The sequence below is a fragment of the Myxocyprinus asiaticus genome, chromosome 19 (genome assembly GCF_019703515.2).
Source record: "Myxocyprinus asiaticus isolate MX2 ecotype Aquarium Trade chromosome 19, UBuf_Myxa_2, whole genome shotgun sequence".
In the NCBI taxonomy this organism is placed as follows: Eukaryota; Metazoa; Chordata; class Actinopteri; order Cypriniformes; family Catostomidae; genus Myxocyprinus; species Myxocyprinus asiaticus.
This window is the reverse complement of record NC_059362.1, coordinates 38,733,009-38,753,345: the sequence shown is the minus strand read 5'-3', so window position 1 is coordinate 38,753,345 and position 20,337 is coordinate 38,733,009. Positions and strand designations below refer to the sequence as shown.

The following is a 20,337-nucleotide window of genomic DNA, read 5'->3' as shown; positions in this document are numbered from 1 at the left end:
ACTGAGATGGTGAATGACGAATTCGAGCGAAAACAGTAGTTCTTATTAACAATTATATTTAAATATTTCACAGTGTCATTTTTCTTTTCACCCTACTGTTAGGTAAGCACTGCTTACCTTGCTTATATGGACGGGACGTCCCTGTCATGAACTAACAATGAACAATATATTTTTACAGCATTACAGTAATCTTTGTTAATCTTAGTTAATAAAAAATACAATTGTTCATTGTTAGTTCATGTTAGTTCATAGTGCATTAACTAATGTTAACATAAAACTTTTGATTTTAAAAATGTATTACTATATGTTGAAATTAACATTAACCAAGATTAATAAATGCTGTAAAAGTATTGTTCACTGGTAGTTCATGTTAACTAATGTTGTAAACTAATTTTAACAAATGTAGTTACCGTTTTTTTTAATAGTTTTAAAACCACTTTGCCTATACATATATGTACATTTTTACCTCAAATCCCATTTACATATATGCAGTTGGTAAAGTGTTTTCTAAATGCTTAGATGAAGCATTAGATGAATGTTCAAATGACAGGTGTGAGGTCCTGTGGTTCAGTGTTGTGACACTGACAGACCTCAATATGTACATTGAGACATTAAACGTGACGTTTAATGCCTAAGGGAAATTTGCACAGCTTTCCGACCCAAATGTGCAGGGTCGTGTGAGGCATTACATCAATTAGAGGATGGCATTGTCCATATGGACATCTGTCTGTATTCTAATCTAATCTTATAAATATTAATGTGTCTAATATTATTTTTTTGTGGTTCAGCGCTTTCTTCATAAGATTTTCTGTGTGCCTTTCATTCCGACTCAAAATATGCTCCTTCACAAGCAGAAGTAAAATGTTTTTTTGTTCAGACTTTTGTCAGTCTTTTAAAAAAAACTAAACCTGTCATGTGCTTCACTCAAGCTATTTTCGAAACATAGGCAGCATCCTTGCTGCCCAGTCAGTCAATGACAGAACCAACCAGGTTTCATGAAAAATCAGGGCTCCTCTTTGGCACACTCCCAGCAGTTGGCACCCTAGGCGACCGCCTATGCCTAGAAATGGCCCTGAGTCATACAATATCTTATGATTTCGCCATCTTGTACAAATTATTACAAGTTGTCATTAAGCTATGCAGGACCCAAGAGGCAGGACTTAAACAATTTTATGTATGAAGGTACTTCCTAAGGAGACCAAAATGTAAAGACATGTTTTATGATCTAAAACTAATTAAAGTGATCTTTCCACATTACAAGCATATATTTAGTTACTCTCATTAGCAATGGAGATTTGAGTTGGACTAAAAAATGGACAATTCTGCATACATTGACAGCATTCAACTTTCCTTTAGGTGCCATTTTTCAACCAACCTCCAATCATAAGTAGTGAAGTATGTGTCTGTGCTGCCTTCAAAGGCAGACAGGATGTTACACATTTTTTCAGCTTTCGGACCAAGCTAAGAAATAGACTTCAGTTAACAAAATATAAGAGTCAGTACATGGAATTGAATGAGAAAGTTCATTTAAAAGATTTCTTCAAACTGATTCATTCATGACTGAAACTAGACAGAAAGCAAAGGCAAGGATAGAATGGATACAAAAGAGTCACTTATGTCCTCCACTCATGTTTTTTGTCTTCTTTTGTTAGATTCTATTTAAAAAACTAGAATCTGTTGCTACCAAAAATATTTTTGTGCCAGAAACTATCATGTTTTGGAAGACTGGTTTGCAGACCATTGTCTAATTCTTGAGGTAGGATGTGTTTAATGTTAGTTTAGATAAGAAACATCTATCATAACTTCACTAGCAAATGGTGGTTAAAAAAGCACCCTTGATACACAGAAAATGTCTGTTCTTAGCTAAATCAATAGAAAGCTGCATATTTCCAAGTCAAATAGAACTGAGAAAAAGTGGGCCTACTTTACTGGAGCAGTGCTTTGTTGTTTGCTTCTGTGCTTTGGACATGCCTTTTGTCTCTCTAAGTCTTGAGAAATAACCCACACTTGGCAGCCAATCACAATAGGCCAATCTTATCCATCCCACCCCATGCCGAGTTTCCCTGGCAACCTGTCCAACTGCCATGCTATGTGCCGTCCAGATGGGCTGTGCTCACAGAGAGAGATGCATTCATGTCACTCAGCCACCATGGCCGTATGTGTGCTTTATGTAGGCCACTTAAAGTGTCTCTTAAAGACAAAAACACAGGAAGTTCATTTTCCTGACAGATTGACGTGCATCACATTTTTTGCATTCAAATGAAAAGCTATAGTCATTTTCACTTCACTGTTCAGTATCAACTACAATGGTTTGTCGTCTGTGGCCACTTCAACTGGACACTGGAGCTCACACACGCCCATACATTCAACAACACATCCAGCTTTGGCCGCTGGGGTGCAGTGATTTGGATTTTGGTATGCACAGACTGATTTCAGCTGAACAACTTTCCATCTACTGTCGCCAAATTCACTGTAAGGTCAGTCTGGTTCATAGTGACCATGCCTGTCAAAAAATCGAATTAATGTTTAGCCACAGATGGCCTTAAAAAGGCAGGAGGGCCTATTTTGTCCGTCCTGAAATAGCATGCTTTATGTCTTGTTGATTGAAGTACATCTGCCTGTCATTAAGGCAGGAGGTGAGCAAAACTTGTAACAACAGATGGATTTAAAGCCCTTTCAGTCACGCACCATAATTAGGCTGTAGAATTTAGAGTAATCTCCTTTGTATCAGTCTCAAAAGCGGCATTATAAAACTTAAGTCTTCTTAATTTAATTCCACGGCCAACCAGTTTGCTCATTCACACATTTTCTTTTCAGATTTGTTGGGATAGTTCACCCAAAAATTAAAATTGTCATCATTTACTCATGCCCATGTTGTTCTATACCCACATAACTTTCTGTTCTCCATGGAACACAGAAGATGTTAGGCCAAATGACAGCATCAGTCACCATTCACTTTTATTGTATAGAAAAAAATGCAGTTAAAGTTAATAGTGACTGAGGCTGTCATTTGGCCTACCATCTCCTTTTGTAGTCCACGGAAAAAAGTCATACAGGTTTGGAAAAACATGATGACAGAATTTTCATTTTTTAGTGAAGTTCTCCTTTAAGTTCCTTCCATGCTTGAATTGCTATGTTCTCAAGGCATTAGGTTTGTGCAATATTTAAAGTGCCAGCAGTCTTTGTCCAATAAGCAAATACAGGAGAGAATGATCCAAGGGAAGGAAGAGCCCTTGTCAGGCAGAGGTCACGGATTATGCTGAGCTGTAATCAGCAGAACAACTTGCATATGTGATGGCTTTGCATCTCTCATGTCAATTGGTTTGACTGGCCCATCTGGATGTTAAGGCTGCTATCTCTCAGTAAGCAAAGAGCTAAGCAAAGAGCTTCTGCGCTTCATGTTTTGCTGAGAAAACTGCACTAGACATATCCGGGCCTACAGGAAAAGAGTTATAGACTAAATGTTTTGCTCATCGTGGCACAGTTATGGTGGTGCTCTGTTTGTCGCTGTAGTGTGGTGCTTTTCTGATCTACATCAGAGCTGACAGTCAGTGAGTTGAGTTTTGTCTTTGTGTTATTGACGTTGTGATGCTAAGCCTAATGGTTTGGATCTGGCAGGTGTAGATAAAATGTCTCCTGTAGAGCTTTAGTTATTGATGTGAGCAATTGCATGTGTCAGGGTTTGAAGCTTCATATTACTATTGGTTTGCTTAGTTATGGTGAATTTGTCGTAGTGCTATGCAGATAGAGTATTGCTAAATGAATGCTAATTGTTTGTATGTTAGCCTCTGCTAAAGAAAGCACATATATGGACCATTAATTGGCAGTCTGGTATATATTAAACACAAAAAATGGGGTCGAGGGGGGGGTTCAAATACAGTGTTACTATGAATGCAAACTTTAATACAGTGAAAAAGACACTCTATTAGCATAACATAAATATATATATTTGAATGTCCATGTACTAAAATAAAATATTTGATGCCATGAGTGTACCTTCATTTACTATTAATATTATTTTGAATGGCCATGGAAAATGAAGCAATGTGATAAATTTACCTGGTCGCAAAAAGTAGTCCATTAATTTACCTGATGAACTTTCACCTTTTGCTGACACTTTATGCTTTGCAAAGCTAATGTGTGCTTCTAAATCACTTGCACCTTTATTAGCAACTGACGCATAAGTGCCAGCTTTACATGTCAAACATTCTGCTTCCCATGGATCTCGACCTGGACGAAAAGATGGGAATTTTTTGTGCAAATCTTCTGTAAATTTGCACTTTCGTTTGGGCATTGTTTCCACTCAGCTGTCATTTGCTGCTACTGTCAAGCAACTTTTTGTTGCCGAACACAACAGTGCTTCACACATTTCACAGAGAAACTGACAGGCAGGAATTTGGGCAATAGTTGCTGCAAGCCTCTTATAATCGACCAATTGGTGTACGAGAAGGCGGGACTTACAAAGAGGGGTTAAAGCAATGCAAGTATGCGTGCACGCACAATTAAGTTTTAGACCAGATGCACATCATAATGCAACTAAAGCTGTATCCCGAACATTTTCGCAAATTTAGAAACCTCGGCCGGACACTTTTTTAAGGTCCGAAAAAGAGGACATGTCCGGGAAAAAGAGGACGTATGGTCACCCTGACAGATACAAAATACTACCTTGCCATGTTTTCAAACAAGAAGCCTACATTTCCAGCTTAGCTGTGTAGATGTCATTTCCAGCAAACATTTCCAGCATTTGGAGATGTGTGAATGGTACTTGCAAAATGGAAAAAATACGGAAAGTTGTTGCATGTGTAAACTGTGGTACATGAATAATGTGGTACATTTAAAAGAAAAGGCAACCCAATGATTTTCCTGTAATTTATGAATGAATGAATGAACATTACATTGATATAGTGCTTTTCTGATACAACACTCAAAGCACTTTACAAAGTGAACAGGGGACTCTCCTCATCCACCACCAGTGTGCTGCATCCACCTGGATGATGCGACAGCAGCCATAGTGTGCCAATATGCTCACCACACACCAGCTATTGGTGGAGAGGAGAGAGTAGAGTTACTGACCCAATTAATGGATGGGGATTATTAGGACACCATGATTGATAAGGGCCAATGGGAGGAATTTGGCCATTTTGGGATTTTTAATGACCACAGAGAGTCAGGACCTCAGTTTAATGTCTCAACCAAAGGAGGGTGTCTTTTTACTGTATAATGTCCCTATTATTATACTGGGACATTAGGACCCACACAGACCACAGGGTGAGCACCCCCTAATGGCCTCCCTAATACATCTTCCAGCAGCAACCTTAGTTTTCCCCAGGAGGTCTCCCATCCAGGTACTGACCAGGTTAAACCCTGCCTAGCTTCAGTGGGCAACCAGTCTTGAGCTACAGGGTGATATGGCTACTGGCAATTTATCTGGCTGTATGTGTGAATGGGGCTAGTGAGAAAATGAGAAATACTCAATCACAACTGCATTTTACGCTATATTTTTTATTTTATTTAGTTATGTCTGTGAAATAAGAGCCTGATTTCATGAACATTACGTGACTGTGGCGAAAGTTTTACAAAATAATATTACGGGACTCCTTACATGTACTATGACAGTTCTGAGGTGAAATGTCCACTGAGTGGCACTAAAAGCTCAGTTTTGGCCTAAGTGCCTTCTTAAAACTTCAATGTAAATGGCCACAGTTATGATTGGCTAACATCGTAAAGCCCCTCAAATACAGCCATATTTGAACGTCAATCGGAAGAGAATGAACAAAGCTCCACAATATTATAAAGCAATATTTTAGGGTTTACACATAATGAACATCCATCACATTGCATCCGAATATATTACACTGTTCATCTCAAGCACAGCTGTTAACACTCAGCACCATAAACTATCAAACAGTCATTACATTTGAAATATTCATGAATGAAACGATTTACTTATATTTTTGACCAGGTCCAAGTGTTTTTAATGGCCCCATCCTTCAATAACAGTTCTTTTCAAAGCTTGAATCGTATTATAACTGGTTCACACAAGGAATCCATGCTGATATGAGCAGAAAAAATGCACATACATATTCCAAAGCATCAAAACGCATCAAAAAGGTCAAAGACATCCATCTAGTGCATGTTTACATACACCAACAATTAAAAATACCGCAGATGAGCTCAAGAAAGTGTCCAGGACGTGTTTGTGCTCAAAACAGCAAGAGGCAGAGCAGCTGAATGAAAGATAATGGCTTCTCCTCTTCAGAGTTGTAACTTGACACAGCGTCTTTTAAAAGCAGAGCCAGATACATGACAGTGGTCAAAGACGTCTGTCTAGTGCATGTTTCTATACAAAAATAATTCAAAACAGTCCAGCTGGGTCCCCTTTGGTGTTCATGAATAGGTAGGCCACACTAGGCCTGTCTGTCTTGATCTTTCTCAGTTTACGAACTGAAGCACCAGTGGGCGGGGCCAAGGATATGATGACATAAAGTAGATGTTGATGTTTTTTTCGCAGTAGAGGCGGTCATGAATTAATGGACCCCAAATGATGTAGGAAAGTCGTGGAAGTAGAGAACGAGGTGTTTTTGCAGCTTGGTTTCAATTCATACTTTTATTGCTCTGGGGATTAAGTTTTGAGTTCTGAAATGTACAGTATGTTTTTATAGTTGAATGACCTCTTATACAGTATGTCAAAATATCAAGGAAAATGTTATTCCTCATGATATGACCCCTTTAAATCAACAAAACCTACCTCCCTAGCCTGAACCTTATAACTAAATGTAACAAGGTTCTTAAGATGGGCAAGGAGGCGGGAACCAGCTGAACTGTCAACGTAAAATTTTAATCCAACAGAACTCAAACATAAACCGTAAAACAAACACAGATGCACACACACAGCTTTGTGCATCTCTCTCTCTCAAACTGGTGTCTCCGGCTCGTCCTTATCACCCTCCCGGCTGATTAGGATGATTCAGTGCTGGGCATACGCTTTTATGACACTTGCTGCTCACACATCGACTGATCCCGGTCCTTTGCATCACAAGTGCAACACTATCAGTTAAGCTACCACCCAATTTGATCACACTCGAATAAGCTTTTAAATGTAGTTGGTTATGTAATGCAAATTAATATGTTTTCTTGTCTTAAGACAGCATTGTGTGAGCAAGTGTTTGAACCGATAACCTGCCCTTTTACTTAACTTTATTTGTGTGAAAAGGAATAAAAGTCAACTCCTTAGATCCATGCCAGTTTGTTATTGTGATTTCATGGATTTCAGATTTAACACCCCTCCCCCAAACATTATGTGAAGTAAAAAAAATACTAAACAGAAAAAAAAAACAGTGTATATCACATGTCGGTTAAAGGGACCCCTCCTGTCCACGTGGGTGGTTCTTGGCCAAAATAAAGCAGAATATGGACCACACTTTAAGCTGATAGTCAAAAGTCTGGTTACGCAAGACTATTTGTAGGTTGGGATCAAACATCCACTGTATCACTCTTCTAAAGGCTATTAGTAGTCAGGTTTTCAGGAATCCTTTAACTGCACTCTGTTCATGCAATAGGACGGCTTACTGAGTCTGAACAATATGTATTATTTGGTAATGGGACCATGATAAAATACTAGCTTTTCCTTGGGCAATGTCTTTCAAAAGGACTCCAGCAAATGAATTTTTTTTAAATTACCTTTCTGGAGTTCAGTTGTGCGTCACCAGTAATTCCTAACAAGAGTAGAGAGGAATGTTTCATGTCAAGCCACCTGAACAAAATGAACAGACAAAATCACTGGCTCATCAACTGGTTCTACAGTGCCTTAAAACAATACCATAAAACTCTAAGCAATGTGATATTGCTTTGATAAACTGTAATTTAACAGAGCTGTCTTAAACAGGTAATTATTTAACACTGCAGATTGATGTTTTAAATGGTCCCTGATTTAAGAATGATTCACTTTTAAGAGCAATTATCCAGTTGCACTACACCATTCTGGTCGATGTGACCTATTTTCAAAATCTATCATAGCCGCTTGATGGCTTTTTATTCAAGAAGATACCTTTTACTACAAGCAAAGTAAAGCCTTTTTAAACAATGCATCTGCTTTTTGGAAACTCTTTTGGGTACATAAGTTGAGCAAAACCAAAATTACTCTCTAATTGTGTCTTTGATTTTTGCTTTTATTTAAAACAATGGCATTACCAAAAATCTGAGTTGTTTATCTGCTTAAATTATGCTTTGTAACTTCCTACAAAAAAGCCTATTACACTATGTATCTTAGATTTGTTCTGTTTGCTTGTGACTTTTTAGGTTTGCTGGAGGGGGAAAAAGCTTCTACGCAAAGTTTAGTTGTTAAACACTTTACAGATAACTTTTATAATTCATCAGGTCTGAAACAAAATAATCATTAAAGTTACATTAATGTGTGGAGAGTCTGTGTATGGTTATAGATGATGTTTGCAGGATTATAGATTTAAACTACATAATCCAAAATGTGATGCATGTTATCTCAAATTTTGGTACATTTACTGTTTTCAAATTAAGGGCCCAATTTTAAGCTAGCACTAAGCGTAGCGCTATGCCATAGGTCATAAGTGCAAAGTCAATGGGCATGGCAAGCATGCGCTAAGTGTAGGCGCAAGTGGGTTTGGCGAAATCACGCGTGCAAGGCGCTAATCGGGTCAAATGCAATTTAATTTGGAGGTTCTTCACAGGTTATTGCAGCGTCTACATCCTAGTATATAGTCCATTGTCTCAAGCACCAGCGATATAAACAAAGACAGCATATTCATAAGAAGTTGGTAGTGTAAATGTACTGTATGCAATGAATTAGAAGAATAGAAATATCGATTTACAGTACATTATTTTGTGCATTATCTGCGTTAAATGAGACACGCTCCTTTTATACGCATGGAAAACGTGGTTCAGGACATGGATGTAGGCTCTGTTAAATTATAAGGAATGTAAGTATTATTAATAATTTTCATCTACTAACACACAAATCATGGCTAGTAGAAACAGTGATTGTATCGACACGCACTTGACTTCATCCGGTCGATTTTTAATTTGAAAAAAATTAAGCTCATTTATTGAAACATAAAAAAATGTAACCAAAAATATTTCAAATTTCAAATTTCAAATTACACTTCAAATGAAATGAACAAATAATCATAGTAACAAAATTATAAAAAAAACATACCAAATCCAAACATTTTACTCTCTCCAATTTCTTCCACCAGCCCCTTTTGCAGTGACTTAAAAATCACTCTACAACAACAGGTGGAAAAATACCAGTAAAAATTAGATCATAAATACAACTGTAAATATAAACATAATAATAATAATAATAATAATAATAATAATAATAATTGAAAAATAAACCATGACCTATAGATAGTTTAACACAAATCTCACAGTTTAACACAGTTTGTTTCATAAAAATGCTATTGTCAGGGACATAATTTGAGTTTGGACATGAACTTTATTACCGCTTGCTGGTGGAATCTCCAAAATGCAAATGCAGGAACTGATTTTGGTATTGAAACGTCTTAGCGCAATGACCTATTTCTCAGGAAAATAGGAAATTGCGCTATGCGCTACTTCGTTACCATACAATTCACCCACAGTTTGAGCGCATACACCCATAGTTAGCGTAAACACTCCCACCCATGGCCACTTGTGCTTTGTACTGGCATAAAAATTGCGATTAGAATTAGTGTTCTCACAAAAATTGGATAAGATGTAGCACAAGGTCGTACGGCCCAGTCATAACTTGTAGCTCTGTGCTTTGTGAGTTTATGAAAATAAAACCCTAAAACTTTATTACAGAGTCAGTGTCAGGAAGGATGAATGAATTGGTTGACACACCCAAACAGAGGCTGATAAGCACTGTTAACATGGGGTTAATGAAAATTAGGCATTTAAAATAAAATCTCAGACATTTGTGCACACAACCTTAGTTCCAAAACCTAGTTAGCTGCCTGTCATTTTACATTGCAACAAGCTACACTGCAACAAAACTGCATATGAAGCGAGATTAATGTTGTTTATACATATACTGATAGTTCAATACTGACAACCCTAAAAAATAAAAAGTATCGATAAAAACTTTTTAATCTAATTAAAAACTGACTATTTGATGCAATGTTTTTGTTTTAGCTTAGCAACATGCTAACACTTGCTGTGTGAATGACCCCATACAAGCCAGCTGCATGTAGGCAGTAGGCAGCAAGGCAGCTCCAACTAGGTTCAGTCCCACTAGGTTTGGACCAAAGCCCTAGCGTAATCATCGAAGCTTAAAACTGGTAATTGTAAGAAGTAATACTGCTTTTCCAGCATTACAGAATCTGATCATGTGAACTCTCCCAAATGATTATTAAACTCCAATAAGAACACCAAGAATGGTGGTTCAGTTGAGCATGTGAGTGGGAGGATGCAGGTGGAGTAGGCTCCCAAACAATCAACTTTTTTATTTGTATTTCAGGCAATTTCTAATGTCAAATAAGTATTTGGTGACATTTCTTTTAATTATTTGACTGAAGCTGGCCGATTAGAGTGATTCAATGGCTTCCGAAAAACAAAAAACAATGGGGAACGCGGCTTACAGCGTGGCTGACAGTCATGGTGACAGTAAGCTACCCATAGACCTGGAGAACCTCTGCACAACTTTGATATCCGAGCTGACAGCAACCATCACAATACAGGTGAAAGCAGCTATCAACTCTGCCTTTGCCCCCATCGCCGCGTCTCTTGAGTGCTTTAATTCGAATGTTAAATCACAGAGCCGACATATTGAAGAACTGGGACAGCACCTATATGACTACAGCGACCGCATCGTGGTCCTAGAAGAAGCAGTGACTAAGTAAAATACGGCCAACAAGCAACTGACCGATAAAGTGAAAGACCTGGAATCCCGCTCTCACAGCTGCAATCTCTGGGTCATAGGTATATCTGAGCGACCCTGTCATGTTTATGTCACGATTCTTTATGGACATCCTGGGCCCTGGAATCTTCTCATCGCCGCATATGTTGGATAGAGCTCATCGTATCGGTCCCTCACCTTCGACCAAACAAGAGAATCCAAAGCCCAGAGTGATAATAGTGTGATTCCACTATTTTTGCGATAAGGAACGAGCCATTCACCAAGGGAATTGGAACCAGTTGTTCTACCAAGACCGCAAAATTGCAATCTTTCCGGACTTCAAATCCAGTGTGGCTAAGAAGAGGGCTGCGTTTACAAGAAAAGAGAGTACAGTTTTTCTAAAAGAGTATATTTCTCTAAAAGAGCAGCACACACGGAACGTCTTTTTAAAGACGCATCTTTTTAAAGATGCCTTTCCGATTTTGTGTTATTCCTGGTTGCGGTCGTTACCTCTCAACTTCTGTTGGTCACGATCACTGTCTTTCGTGTCTGGGCGTGACCCACGCGGCGACAGCGTTCGTGGATGGATCATGTTCTCACTGCAAGAACATGACCATGGCAACGTTGCGGTCGCGGCTTGCTTTTGTAAGAAAGCAAGCCACCCCAGCGGCTCCCCGCCTCGGTCCTTCTACCTATGGGTATGAGGCCAGCACGGCTAGCTCTGGGGGCAATTTGGGGACCCCAATGGGACCACTTCCGCTGGAAATGACGGACATGCTTTCCCGGGCAGCCGCGAGCGTCGGGCTACAGTGAAACCCTCCACTCTCCCCTGAACCCTCGCGGCTCAATGATTGGTTCCTGGGCTCACGGCACTGCTCAAAGCAGCCATGGCCCGCTATAGTTCCTTTCTTCCTGGAAGTGTATGAGGAGCTGACAAGATCGTGGGAGGCACCTTTTACTGCCCGGTCCCGATCTTTAAGCTCCCCCGCCCTCACTACCCTTGATGGCAGGGCGGCCAGGGGCTCTTCGGCCATTCCCCCGGTGGATAAGGTGCTTGCGGTGTTCCTATGCCCACAGAGCGCTGCCACCTGGCGCGGACACCCAAAGCTCCCGTCCAAGGCCTGTAGGTTCACGTCGTCCCTGACGGCCAAAGCCTACAGTGCCGCTGGACAAGCCGCCTCCGCCCTGCACGCCATGGCTCTCCTGCAAGTCCACCAAGCCAAGGCGCTGAAAGAACTGCACAAGTAATTCCACCCCAGATTGGCATATCACACCCAGGACGTGCCGCCCTCAGTAGGGTTATGAGCCCATTCTACCGGGGGTGTAGCGGCCTCCTGGGCCTTGACTAAGGGCGCCTCTCTAACAGACATCTGCAGAGCAGCAGGCTGGGCAACACCCAACACATTTGCGAGGTTCTACATCCTCCGGGTGGAACCGGTTTCGTCCCGTGTAGTGGCACACACAAGCAGGTAAGTCTGGGACAGCCGGCCGGGTGTATCGCTTGCGCATAGCGCCTTTCACCTCCCCTGAGCTGAAGACGTGCGCCGTTAACTCCCAATAGTGTTCACAAACTGTGTTCCCTGGTTGATTTCCTCCGAGCCCTGTGGCAGACGAGTTTTCAGAGAGACTCGCTGCCGGCCCAGTACACGTACTAACTAAAGCCCCGTTCTGGGGTAGGTGCTCCACATGTGGCAGTTCCCCGTAGGTAACCCCATGCGTTGTATATCTTCCACTAATTCATTTCCCCGTTGGCAAATGGCATCTTCCTCGGGCAGAGGCCCCTCTGCCCCATTCTCCATGCTTGTAGTAACTCCACCCCCGTAGGGTAGGACCTACCATGGGACTTCTCCACATGGCAAACTCCCGACATAGAGGATCTAATGTTCTTTCTGAAACAGTCAAATATAATACCAGAGGTAGGGCTAATTAATTTCCTTGTTGAGTATAAGTAATTTCCTTGTTGAGTATAAGGCAGGTTATAATTCAAATGTACAATTTATGGCCAGATAGGGTTGGGTAAGGTAGGAGGTAGTTAGAGGGGTCGGGATGGGGTATGTGTATTACAAAATATGTCTTTGCTGCTAAATTTTTGTAGCCTATGTGCTTGAAACTGTTCAATAAATATATGCATGAAGAACACCAAGAAAAACCAGAGCCATGCAACAAGAGAATTGAGTAAGCTTCCCATACCCCTTAGCCCCTGCTCCCACCCACTGTCTCACTGCAGGGACACAGATCAATCAGGTTTCAGCATGTTTAATGTAACTGAGACCTTTACCTCATTCATAGCAGTGGGATCCCAGAGCAGAGATACCATGCGGACACCACCTGCTGGCTAATGTCTCTGAAGCCCTGGCCAATCACAATGCAGTCCCACCATCACCTGTGCCTGCATCAGACACAGTGCCAGATCTAACAGCCACAAACCTGCAGTCTGCTGTCCGAAACAGGCCTGGGGTCAGTGCCCAGGGGCCTCTTACCTGCAGCTGTCCACACCATCAGCACAGTGCCAGTCATACCAAGAGCACTGTTTTGTTATGAGATCTGAGTCAGAATGAGAAACAGTAAATAAAACCATGTGATGAAGTTTAAAGCACTGAAGCCTTACAGTAAAAAATAGATTGTTTTGATGTTTTTTTATTAAATTTGAAATGTAAAATAATATATTGTCAGTATGAATCTCAAATATATAATTATTGTGGATATATTTTAGCCATTTATCATTTATCTATAAAATCATACATCAGAATATCATAATTGTATCGTATTTTTTGCCATTATAAATAAATCAGCACATTTGACCAAAATATATCAATATCATTAAAATTATATTTTAAAAAGAATATGTTTCACAATAAAAAATAGCACATTGTTCAAAAATAAAGAAACTTATAGCTACTTTAACACATTTAAGGGAGGATACACTCACATTTAGAAAACTTTTAACTGTTTTGCATGCATAAAAATGATATTGCATGCATAAAAAATGTTGATATTGGAAATTTATTTTCTTGCCACTGAAGTATATTTTGTAATATATTTATATGTATAAGTTTAAGCTAAATATAATTTACATTTTGAAAATATATATCTTCCAACCATTCTGTGTACAAGATATATTTACAATATGTTTTTTGATCTGCAAAAAAAAAAAAAAAAAAAGACATTTGCAGTATGGGAAATAAGATACAACAGTCTATTGCAAGAAAAAAAAAAAGAAATAGAAAAATAAGAAAATGTGAGCAGACTAATTTAAGTATTTGTTCATATTAATTAAATTCTGACAGGGCAAATGTATCATGCTAAAGTTCAAATCAAACAAATCATATTAGTTGGATGAAAATTATTGATATGGCTTTTAAATGAATGACTTGGATCTGAGTCAGACTCAAGTTAGTGACCAAGACAGATAATGATAATGAAATAGATTTACAGCGTATAATGACCAGCAAATGACTAACATTAAATATTATCTAAATATTACTAACATATAAATACTGGCTTGGATATTTCATTAAGTTACAGATTAACTGTCACAGCATGGACCCTATGAATGCTCGGATACTAAAAAATAGATAATTGCATGCAAATAGGAGCCAATAGGATAAGGCAATGTTTTATATTTGTAGGGTCAACATGATTTATTAATAAGACTTTAAAACTTGGAAGCATAAATTCAGCTCTTGACTTAACTAGACTCATCTTAAACCCTTTAACCTGGGACTTGAAGGTCTTTTCCATTATTACTTGGCTCGACTTTTTCTTGTTTAGCATAGCAACGAATGCAAGACAGCATAATTATAAAGCTTCCCAGATCTTTGCAGTCAGCTTTATGGATTAGTGTACATGACAGATTAGTAAACAGTCATGCACTACTTTTCCAGGTGCCTCAAATGAGCATCAGTATATTTATACAAGAGGCTTACTTATAGTATGCAAATCTCTGCATGTTAAGCTGGAATGGGAGAAAGTATTTAGCATTAAAAAACTACACACTTCACCTATATGTGTATATACACTATATATACTCTATATATACAGTACTGTGCAAAAGTTTTAGGCACTTGTGAAAAATGTTGCATAGTGAGGATGTCTTCAAAAATAATTAAATAAATAGTTTTCATTTACCACTTAATATCATACAAAGTCCAGTAAACATAAAAAAGTGAAATCAATATTCGGTGTGACCACCTTTGCCTTCAAAACAGCACCAATTCTCCTAGGTACACCTGGACACAGTTTTTCTTGGTTGTTGGCAGATAGGATGTTCCAAGCTTCTTGGAGAATTTGTCACAGTTCTTCTATCTATTTAGGCTGTCTCAATTGCTTCTGACTCTATATGTAATCTCAGACAGACAAGATGTTCAGTGGGGGGCTTTGTGGGGGCCATGACATCTGTTGCAGGGCTCCCTGTTCTTCTATTCTAAACTTTTCTATTTGCAAAAGTAAAGTTTTGGAGTCTAACATATATTTCCTATTGACACACTAAAGCTGAAGATATAAATAACCATCTTAAGACAAATGCTTTTGTGAAACATCTTATGTGCCTAAGAATTTTGCACAGTACTGTATATATATATATATATATATATATATATATATGACATAGAGAGGAAGTAATTATTTTATCATCAAGCAACAAGTTTTTACAACTTACAACTTACAAAAAATATAACAATTCTTTCTCTACCCACAGGATAGCTTCCCAGCCAGGTTTGGAGGGATTCATTTTGTCAACCAACCTTGGTACATCCACGCTCTGTACACAGTCATCCGACCTTTCCTGAAGGACAAAACAAGAAAAAGGGTGAGTGAATCAGTTTTGAGTCTAATATGCCTGTTGTCTACTCTACATCAATAGCCTTATATAATGTTTAATAAAATACTCTTTAGTACAGATAATTATAAGCTGTTTGTATTCAAGATAAAAGATTTATGTACATGCAACGTACATATACGTGCTAAAATTATTAAAATAATGAAGTGACTATTGGCACCCAGGTGTAAATAACATCTACCACATTGCTCGGCTATATTCACCCCAATAGTCTATTGGAATCAGAAATTTATGACAAACTGCATTGCAAGTGTCGCTTTAGTGGTGTGGGGCATAACACCAGTGAGACTGTGCCTTTTCAACCCATGTCTGTCGCTCTCTTTTTCCCATGCTGTTTCATGTCTCCTCTCTTAATATTTTTTTAATAATATTTTCTTATAATAATAATAATAAAAATGAATATAAAAGTAGTTTTACTATAGTAATATTGCAATAACCATGTTTGATTTTTTTTGGCAGAAACCATAGATTTAATGCACCTAATGATGTTACTACAGTAATATGGTGTTAATATACCATAGTAACCATGTTTAATTTTGTAGTTACTATGATTTTACTTCAAAATACCATGGTACCTGTAATAAAATCATGGCTATTTTTGTAAAGGTAGGTTGAGGTAAGGTCTAAGGATAGGGGTTGAATGAACATGCTGCAGTGGTTTGTTGTTTAGTTCTTGTTTGTTTCACTATCACCATCTTCATTAAAAGCCTGCAATTAGATCCAGCATCTCCCATCTCAGCAACTACTTGTTAGAGAGGTCAGTTCTTCTAGATGCTGGATCTAATTGCAGGCTTTTAATGAAGATGACAATAGTCAAACAAACATGAACTCATACAGCAACAAACAAGAACTGACAAAGAGGGAACAAAACTAGAGGGTATTTATACACACAAGGGCTAATGAGGAAATGGAGAACAGGTGAGAACAATGGGGAACAGATGGCGGTGATGAGGGCAGTGCATTATGGGAAATGTAGTCCGGGGAAACAGAAGCCAGAGGACAAAAACCACTTAAAAATAAGAGTCCTAGGAAACGCAACGGAAACACACTGTGACAGCTAGTATTTAATTACGGGTGCAAATAGTATCTGCCATTATCTGTACCAGGGTTATGGTGCAAATAATATTTGCCACTTTTTGCATTGGGATGTAAATAGCATCTATTTTTATTTGCACCAGGGTGCAAATAGCATCTGCCTTAAAAGAAATGGTAACACTTTACAATAAGATTCCATTAATTAACATTAGTTAATACATTAGGTATCATGAACTAACAATGAACAATATCTAATTTTTACAGCATTTATTAATCTTTGTCAATGTTATTTAATAAAACTACAATTGTTCATTGTTAGTTCATGTTAGTTCATAAAGCATTAACTTATGTTAACATATACAACTTTTGATTTAAAAAAATTATTACTATATGTTGAAATTAAATTAACCAAAATTAATAAACGTTGTAAAGGTATTGTTCGTTGTTAGTTCATGTTAACTAATGTTGTTAACTAATGTTAACAAATGGAACCTTATTGTAAAGTGTTACAAATAAATAAATACATTATTTTCATGTAAAACAACAGGCCAATGTAACAAAATACACAAACAGTACAATGGCACAGAAACTATTGGAATCTAATGTGCAATAAACAATAAAAGCAGCAGCCTACAATTAACTTGAAGCAATAGCAAAAGGGGATTAGTGCAATACAATAACAGCATATTTTTCATCTAGATCTTCATGCATGGAAACAATCTGAACAGCTTGCACCAGCTGATCTTGCCCGAGATTTTGCCATCTGAGCTGGGTGGCATGCTGCCTCCTTACGACATGGGCACCTGGGCCAGGACTTTGCTTGATCACGCATATGACGAGGAGACGGACTACTGCCCCGAATCTTACACCTTATCTGTCAAAGACCTGGAGAAAGATCTGTCCCCTAAAACCATGAAGAGGTTTGTACTTGGTGTTGTGGTTTTAGGGTGATTTTTTCATCAAGACTGTTTGTACTGTTTCCTTAATCACTTTATTTAATTTTTTGGACTGTCTGACTTTATACAGAGTACAATGTAGAGAGAGAAAAGGAAATGATAGGGAGAAGGGAACTTTGATAGCCGGATTTAAACTCTTGTTCCCCACAGTGGCACTTGTGGCTCAATATTGGAGCACATGCATTAATCACTAGGCCACCTCTCCTTTTTAACACTTTTTTGTTTAGTCTAGTGCTCACTTAAACAGAGGCATGTGAGGTCACAATGCTTGTATTTATATTTCTTTTTAATGTTTGCTGTTCTGTGCTACCTTTTTGTTAACCTCACAGAAAGACTTAAAGGTGAAGTGTGTCATTTTTTCATTCCAAAATATGTTCTTATCCCAGCTTAATATGCAGAGAAAGTAAGTAAAAAAGTAAAAAGTAAGCCATTTGTAGGTTGACTTTCTGGAAAAATGTAAAAACTGTGCATCTGTGGCATTATGAAAACATTGCTTTGTTTGTTTGAGCATCCCGATATCCCCAGTAAAGCAATATTGACTCAGCCAGTAGCATAAGTTTGGAGTGGGACTATCTGTTTGGACCAATAGCAGGGGAGGAGGCATTTTGGGGAAACCTGTTTGAAAACAGGCATTATTTTCACAACTGCATTTGTTGAAAATAATGGTACAGAAATTACACACTTCACCTTTAAAATTATATTTTAAAATGATTAACATTGCTAAAATACTTCTCATCAGTGTTGTTTTGCAGTACAGCTTCATTTATTACGTGATATAGTGGTTTGCTGTAGAAACAACTTTTGCCTGTTTGCAGTCTGTAACTAGAATCATCAAGAGAATTGCTCTGGAAAACAAAAAATGAGCAGTTTTGCTTGAGGTGCAAAGTAGCTACAGTGTTTGTCAGAAGAATTTCATTTTTAGTACATTTTCTTTTGGTTACTGTTCTCAGCAATTGACTCTGCAGTCTCATGATTAAACACAGCACTTCTTAAAGATATGTGCATTTTTCAGTTACTTGTATGTGTTTGATCAAGGGGCTTTGCCAAATGGAGAAGCTCTAGAAATGTATCGTCTCACTGATCTTTTCCATGCCGAGGTGTCTCGATTTACTGGGTCATGATATCAGCATCAGGCAGAGGAGTCGCTGCCGTGAGCGCCATTAAATTATGTACTGCTCATACATACAAGCATTTAGAGTGTAAAAACACGTGTGATGGTTTACCTGGTGTAGACATCTCACTCCCTCCCCTGCCTGCTGTATAATAGACTTCTCAGACTGGATGTGTGCAGAGGTGTAACCTATCAAATATAACCCAGTGTACAATGGCTTATTCAGAGCTCCAGTTTTTGGGAAAGCTTTTTAAAAACAATGTTAATTTTAGCAACTCCGTTTGGTGGCACCTTGACCACGTGGTGGCACTATACCAATGGCAAACCTAAAAATAGCTCTAACTATGGAACTGTTGGTCCCATCGACTTGAAATTTAGCATTCAGTGTCTTTGTCCATGGTCCCATCCATGAGTACAGTCACATATCTTGACAAACATGGCCGCCATCGACCAATAAACTTTCAGCGGCTGTTAGACTAGGTTAACAAAGGCGATCGGAATGAAACCTGGGGGGCCTATTTTACTCTTGGCCCAAGAGGTCTGTGCAAAATGTAGAAAAAATTTGGCCATTGGGAGGCGCTATCATGTTTTACAAGCATTTATTTTCACTGTGGCTGAATCCAGGCACTTGTGTTTTGTCTCGTGCTGTGTGAACGCAGCTGCGTTTGAGTCCCGCCATTTCCAGAATGAAAGACAGAATGAACTGGCCCAAGACAAAAAACACAATGGGGTTAAATTGGGAAGAAAACAAGGAGATAACGAGGAGGGCAATTGAAAACAATCAAATAATAATCAGACAGATAACAAGGCAAATGAGAGGGCGGGGTTATCACTGAAGACAGACACAAATGCACAAGGGAATGAGAAAACACAAACCCAAGTGCATTCACACAGCACGAGACAAAACACAAGTGCCTGGATTCAGCCACATAGTAAATAAATCAAACCAACTGAAGTGGCTGAATCCAGACACAAGACATAAAACAGACATAGAACACATACATGTCAGAGCTCTGCCACAAAGGGGAAAAACACAAAACTAAGGGCAGAACCCTGACAAGAAGTGACATTTTCATTTTTTTTGCTGTATCTTTGGCCAAAATCTGGTTCCTTTGATGGTACTCAAATTTTATTCACACCCGCAGGTCCCAGTCGGTCGTTGAACCTGGTGTCCTGAAACGACCAGAAAAAGTTAAAAGTGAAGAAGAGAACATGCAGCCGCTCCTTTCACTGGACTAAAGGCTCTTAATTCCCCAGGCAACGAGGAATCGTCAAGCCCGTACACTGAGGAGGGTCACCCTGTTTATATATATATATATATATATATATATATATATATATATATATATATATATATATACACACATATATATATTTATATATATATATATATATATATATATATACAAAGAAAGGAAACATAAAAAAGAGGAAGACAAGCTGAGAGATGTACAGCCTCCAGGAACATTGTGGAGAGCTGCCATTTAAAGTGATATTTTTGAAGAGCTAATGGCAGATGTCCGTATGTAATTGTCAAGTGCCAATTCAA

At 38.5% G+C, this 20,337-nt stretch overlaps 1 protein-coding gene across 1 annotated transcript in view; it reads left to right on the top strand.

The window, feature by feature from the left end:
• LOC127410085 (clavesin-2) overlaps nucleotides 1-20,080 on the top strand; it is a 42,987-nt gene extending 22,907 nt beyond the window's left edge. The window contains exons 3-5 of the mRNA XM_051645139.1: nucleotides 15,546-15,656; nucleotides 17,421-17,641; nucleotides 19,934-20,080. Coding sequence (XP_051501099.1) covers nucleotides 15,546-15,656; nucleotides 17,421-17,641; nucleotides 19,934-20,027 — 426 coding nt within the window. The 3' untranslated portion in view covers nucleotides 20,028-20,080. The remainder of the gene's footprint in view (nucleotides 1-15,545; nucleotides 15,657-17,420; nucleotides 17,642-19,933) is intronic.
• Nucleotides 20,081-20,337: the final 257 nt, after the last annotated feature.